Source organism: Corvus brachyrhynchos, unplaced genomic scaffold (assembly GCF_000691975.1).
Source record: "Corvus brachyrhynchos isolate BGI_N302 unplaced genomic scaffold, ASM69197v1 scaffold116, whole genome shotgun sequence".
Classification (NCBI taxonomy): Eukaryota; Metazoa; Chordata; class Aves; order Passeriformes; family Corvidae; genus Corvus; species Corvus brachyrhynchos.
In genome coordinates this window covers 1,634,486-1,641,374 of record NW_008240221.1, presented here as the reverse complement: position 1 = coordinate 1,641,374, position 6,889 = coordinate 1,634,486, and the positions used below count along the sequence as shown (strand labels likewise).

The 6,889-nt window shown below is 37.5% G+C and overlaps 1 protein-coding gene across 1 annotated transcript in view; it reads right to left on the bottom strand.

Annotated features, from left to right (window-relative positions):
• TRAPPC12 (trafficking protein particle complex 12) overlaps positions 1–6,889 on the bottom strand; it is a 49,947-nt gene that overhangs the window by 21,546 nt on the left and 21,512 nt on the right. The window contains 1 exon segment of the mRNA XM_008641755.2: positions 6,465–6,577. Coding sequence (XP_008639977.1) covers positions 6,465–6,577 — 113 coding nt within the window.

The window sequence follows — 6,889 nt, the reverse complement described above, 5'->3', positions numbered from 1 at the left end:
AGGAATGCTTCACCTAGGTAGAGTTCAAAATTACTGGTTATTACCATAGCTAGATCAATTGCATAAAGTAAGAGAGCCATTGTATTGTAGAAGGATGTTAGAGTTCGGTTTATGATACTTACAGAACATTAAATGTCAGCACACTCTAGGGGTCATACACATTTTGCTAAGTAAAACAGGAAATATGCTTCACCAGAGAATGAACATTAATGACCACAGTGAAAGTCAAACTGATATTTTTCAGAGAAGGCCACGGCCTCCTGACTTCCTCACCCTAAGTATGGGCTTTAGTTTCTTTAGTTTCATGTTTTTGTCTTTAATGAGGTATTCATCTTAGTTCTTACTGCAATTTCCTTCTCAAACTTTGGGGTTTATTGCTTCTTTTTATTTATCATAGTATTAAATCATGTAAATTGTTGAGTGAATGAAACATTTGTTGTTTTGTTGGAAGAATGGAAATGTATACTGAATGAAGCTTGTGTCTCAAGCACTTTTAAAATATGCATGCAAGGCTCTATTTGAAATACACGACAACTTTCCTTTTCCTAATTCCATTACAGTTTCTCCGAGTTCATTTCCCGATTCCCACAGATGACTCCATGTTTCCTGCTACAGATGTATAACTTTGGTTGTAGAATGCTGCCTGAGATTTCCTTCAAAAAACTATTAGGGCCACTTGCTGTTCTAATCAGCCACTGTGGTTACCCAATGAAGGAAATACGAGGCACTGCCTCTTCTGGGGACTGATTGCACTTCCAAATGAAGAGCTTTCAGTTTCTGACAGTATTGGAAGTAATTGTCTTTTCCTAAACCAACAAAGCATTCCAATTGTGCTCAGTGTTTCATAAAGGAACACTTCAAATCAACACAGGAAATCCTTGAAAAAGAAGACAGATAGAATTAATCTGGCCTTGCAAAGTGTATTGGTGTTTTCTAGAGCCAGTGAAGGTCATCTGTACCTCCAGAAAGCCATCTCATGCCACCAATTTTACACATGTTAAACTGGAAGAAACTGCCCTGTGAGAAACCAAGCCCTTTTCATGCACTAGAGTGAAGTTTTGAAGTTAAGTTCATAAATTCAGCTACCAAGAACTTTAGAGCAAGGAGAGACATACAATGAATGTAGAACATTTACCACCTGCCAGCTGAGCCAGGCTAATTTTCCTGGTAAGAACTGTTAGGCCATGATAAATACAAGGTAATATGGCTTACTGTAAACTTTGGTCCCAGAGGGCTAGACTGAGCTGCCGTACCTCAGATTTTGAGAGGCTATGAGCATACGCCAGTAGATACTGCAGCTTAGCTGACAGGTGGCAATTTATGAGCTGGCAGTGGCACGCCTGCAAGACTGACTCTCAGTCCCACTTTCAAAACCAGCGCAGCCACCTAGAAATCACTTAGAAACCAAAGTGCCACCTTTCAATGTTAAATGCCTGGTGTGTAATAGGACAGAAAAAAAACCCCACATTCTTCTCTCTCACAAATCCAAACCACTTTATAATCGACTTTCTCTGGTCTAAAAACCCTGATCTTTCTCTTCCGCTACAAAATATCTAGTGATTTCTTCTCAAATTCAGTAAGGCCCAAAGCTCCTACTCTTGAAATGGTATGAACACAACAAGGGGCCTTCATCAAGGCGACATGCTGTCTTCTTTAAAAAGACAATGTATTTCTCTGAAAACATACTCACTAGCATAATCGAAAAAGGAAGAACTAGATATTAGCATACAATTAGAGTATTACATTAACCATTCTGTGGCATTACTCGGGGATATCTAGCCATCACCTCAAACTCAACGTAATTAAAACAGAGCTTGGTGATGATTTGAAGCTAATTGTTTTATTCCCTAGGTTTATCTCTCTTTTGCCCTTCTTAAGTACAAAAACACCACCTGCAGGTTTCCAGTATTTGGGCATTTCCCCATTTTCCAAGAATTGTTTAATAGTAACATCAATGATTCTGACAGTTCCTCGGTATAAGTTATAGGGTTCAGTCAGTATGAAATATTTAGCTGGTAAACTGTTTATTCTAGCAATATCATATGACATAGCTCTAACCATCCATGTTCCTAATATGAAGGAAAATATGATTGAACACTTCTACCATTTAATTCATCAGTTTTACATATGACCTATGCTTTTTCTTGTTTTGAACACTTATAAATGCACACTTTCACTGAGTTAGTGAATTAGTTTCACTGGCTAGTATTACTTCACTGAGTCTTCTGTTTCATTCCCTATCTACTGCCTGAATGCTGGAATTACTACTATATGCATACCACAATTTAGCCTTTTCTGGTGCTTCTGGAACTGTGGCTTTTTGGGAACTCAGACTGGTACAGCGCCATCATAGTTTCTATGAACTTAACAAACAAGGTGTCAAGACAAATACCTCCCAGACTGAAGTAACACATGAAAACCAGAAAACTTATGTCACCTTACCAACCAGAAGCTTATAATAATCAGACCTAAGAGACTGAAATTTCAAAGAGACTGGGAAGTTCACCAATTTGGAAGTAAAACAGAAGACCAGGAGATATGGAAGAGTGTGTATGAAAGGACCAGGAGGAACATAACTACTCATGAAGGAGAGTGGTGGAACTACAGAAGTTGTGGCTGATGTGCAAATGGCCCAAAAGTATTTTTGACAAGTTTTGCAGAGGTAACACTTGCAGAGGCCTTTTTAGGAAGCAAGACGGTTAACCCACTTGCCCCTGCTCCACCCATCAGGTAGAAGAGCCCAGTACAGCTCGGGCAGTTGAGGAACTGGGGTTTGAAAGTAAAATATATTATACTATGAAATGTGTAAATTTCCAGGAGCTCTCCCTCAAACATCTAGAGAAGCATAGGTACAAAAAAGAGAGGAGTTTAGATTTAGCCTGGAAGTTGTTCTTTTCAGATTTTGGTCTCCAGTTAAGCATTTTATAGCATGTCCTCAGCATTATTAGCACTAAAGTGATCATGCTTATGTTTTTAAATAAACACGTGAAAAGAACAAACACTTGTGATTTAAGTTACTATTGTTACTCTTATTGCCTGGTTGTTCAGACACCATTTCATTAATTTCAAGGCAGACTTAGAGGTACAACAACTCATTGAGGCAGTTCATGTTGGGAAGACCAGCAATAACACAGAGACAGTAACAATTCCACTGGATTCCTCTCCCAGGCTATAAACACCCTTTTGGGACTATAGATAATTACTTTCCCAATGTTGTACATATAGAAATAGATGCAAAATATCTAACCAGATCTTGATTAGACACTTGCAGGAATACTGGAAAAGGGAAAAACATTACTGCAGGAAAAAATATATATGGAAAAATATATACAGGAAAAATGAAAATAACATTTTTGCACCCAACCTCCCATCCTGCTCCAGGTACCAGAAATATCTAAGTAGATGGAGGCTGTACATACCAACTAACCTAAATTAATACAGTTCCATCTTTAAGTGGAATGATTAATCTAAAGTTGACAAATGTCTGTAGAATATATACAACAAAAAGCAATAAAGAATTTAGCAGATTAAAAGCAAGTATTGGATAGGAAAAAAACCCACTGTTACATGAGGGAAGAGAAATGAAACAGAAAGACAAATTTTCTTATGATCAGAACGCATTACCATTAGCCTGGAATAACCTCCCAAGGGATGTGGCCTCAGCACCTTAGGCTGGCTCATTAAAAACTACAAAACAACCTTGCATTGCAGAGAGACAGACTAGGTGAGTTAATAGGTCTTTTCTTTCTTCTAGCTTTTATGACTCAGAGATCATCTAATTTACATAATGATGATTTGCATGCCCTTCTGTAAATACAGATGACCAAAGATTATTTTTCCACTTTTTAAAATAGGGAGGTAAAACACTAGAAGCTTTTGGTTGAAAGCTCCCCAATTAATTCTGTTATAACCCAAATGGTTCCCAAGTGTCACATACAAATATTAAGACTAATGAGTGTACATCCTTTATGTTATTTTCTTGGTTATGCCATGTGTTTTTATATGTATTAGAACCATATTCTTGAACATTCCAGATGTGATCGTTAGACAAACAGCATACAAAAATCAAAACATATGTAAACAATGTTTTTTATCAGCCAGCCCTGACTTCAAATGGTTAAATTACCAACAATTTACAACTGTCTTTTAAAAACAGTTATCTTTACATACTGTCCTTTTCCACACTCTTGTTTCTACAGTTGTCTTTGAATTGCTCCAAATATTAAGGTATTTAACTGAATGCAAACAAATGAAGTAATCTGCAAAGAGGTATTAGAATAACTGATCAGAAATATTTCCAAGAAGGATGTTTTATTTGTAGTTATCTGTGTACTGTACTTTAAAAAGAAGCATCCACCAGCACAGACAATAGCTTGTCCTCACTACCATATCCTGGCTCTAATAGAATCTGTCAGAACAAAAGGGATATTGTTGTCTTTCTTGCTGCAATTGAACACAGTAACCCAGGGGAAGCCTTGCAAACTCAGACACAGGAAGGCAAAGAGGTGACAATCTCTGAACCAAGTGCAGAGAACAGGAGACTCCTCAGAAGAGCTCATGGAAGATGTAGAGCCAGCCTCAAAGCAGCTTTCTCCAAGGGTACAAGGAGTAACACAGAATTTGCAGTGAGCCAGGTCACTAGCAGTTGATGGACTGAGAACACAGGTAAAGAGACCTATTCTTCAAGAACTTAGTAGGCAGGGAAACATGTATATAATAATTTGTGACTCTCCTTTATTTCTATTTCATCTTCTCCACCATATTCAGTTTCCCTTATTTAAACAAATAATTAGCCTAGTTCATGTTCAAACAAAATCTTGTATTATAGTTTAAAAGTGTCCTTGGTACAGCAGGTATGCTCTAAGGATATGCACTTGAGGTAAACAGCAGAGGCAGAGCCACCTTAAGGCTGTAGATGACCTGAAGGTCTTATAAAGGAGTGTATGTGTGGGGGACAGAGTTAATTTCCTTTTACTTCATTCCTCTACTGACCAACAATCTTTAACTGGCAGAGAATCATGGCTGATCACACTGTAACTGAGATATGGCCATTTCAATCAAGTCTGCCAGATGGCTGATGAATGCCCTGCTCAGCAGTCACTCCCTTGTTCACATTCATGCAGTTTTCTCTCTTTACAAGATTAAGGAATGGAGAAATCAGTTCAGTTTTGGAACCTAGTGGCACCTTCATGACTGAGGGCAGACAGTGCAGCACTTAATACCAGACTGCATAAATCCAAGATATGAAACAGCCAATCTGCTGCAGACTGGGGCAGGCAAATGTCAGTAGAAGCACCATGAAATCCTGCAGTAGAAATGTATGGCATTTCCTAGAAGAACAGAATTACTTCAAATTGAGGACTGTTTATAAAGAAGAGGGCCTGAGAGAACAGCTGGCCAGTGATATTATTGGAACAGCAGTCATCAAGGGCTAAAAAGTAGCACTTCTTGGCCAAATTCGATACATCTCTCAACCATTTCCAAATGAATTCTTAACAACTTTATAGAAAATGCCACTTTCACATCTTATTACCTAAACCATTCATTTTTTCCCCTCATAATACAAAGAACTGGGCTTTTTACTGTAAACATTTGGTTTTCCTAGACATTACTGTGTTAGAAGAAAGTTGATTTCGTACACCTAATGCCATTATAAATATACAATTGGCAATTATCAAAGCCCTCCACTTCCCTTATCCAAGTTATTTTAAGGAGTAAATATAGGAAACTTGCAAGGAATACTGAAAATGAAAAGTAATCACATGTATTTATCTTACGTACAGTTTTGAACTTTCAGGTGTCATAGATAAAGCAATACAGTTGCATTTCTTCTACAATTTACCACACTGTAAAATTCATGGTCACTGGTGCATTAGACTATTTGGGAAAGATTTCTGTAAAAAAAACATTTAAGGACGAATGCTTATGGTCAGGGTTGCTGGTTTTAGTGGAAAAAGTGCTCACAACACCATGACTCCGATTTCAGCACCAACAAATCCCATGTTATAATTTAAGCCATAATTTTATATTATAGTTTTTGATAAAACAAGAACCCCAACCAAACTCAGCAGGTTGTATTTATATTCCTAAAACCAGCTATTTGGACTACTGCTGAAGGATCAAGGTCATTAACAGCTGTTTTCAGCAAGCTGGATGCAGTTGAGTGGAGGGAAGAAATCTCTCCTACTCACCCTTAAACACATCTGCTTACTGTGCTCCACATCTTGTCTGGCAAAAGCATGAAATGTGTCCTCTGTTCTACTCAGTTGAGCCAGAGCTACCACAGAGGAGAGAAGGGTATCTCTTAAAATGGAAGTGGCACTTCATTACTTTTAATAGGAAATTTCTTATTTGCATCAAGATGGAGTAAAGAATGTCATAATTGAAGCTTAATGTTCTTTGTAAGGACAATAAAATTTATTTCTTAAACATTAAGAAATGTTAGTGTCTAGAGATGCTGTTACCTTGGCGCAGATTGTCTTCATACTATGCAGTCTGTCAAGTGATTCCTGAGGATTTCCTAGGTACTGAGGAAGTTCAGCATGCAAAATTCGCATGGAGAAAGGAACCATGGAACCTAGAAACATAATTAATTTTGTTAAGTGTGTTTGCTATAATGATCCATTTGTGATTTGCCTACATTAAAAAAGGTACGCCTCACTAGTGTTTATATCACAAAGTCCATTTTGCCTTCATATCTTTTTCTTCTCCTGATGAAAAATGTGAAAGATGAGAAAATAGGAAACTTTTTCTCAGCTGTAACATGTGACATGTTTAACATGTTTTAAATAGACAAACACAAGTAAACCATAGTCAAGAAGGTAAGAAGAAGGTGCACCTAACTCAAATATTCAAAAACAAGTTGTACTGGGAAGTACAATGTTTCACT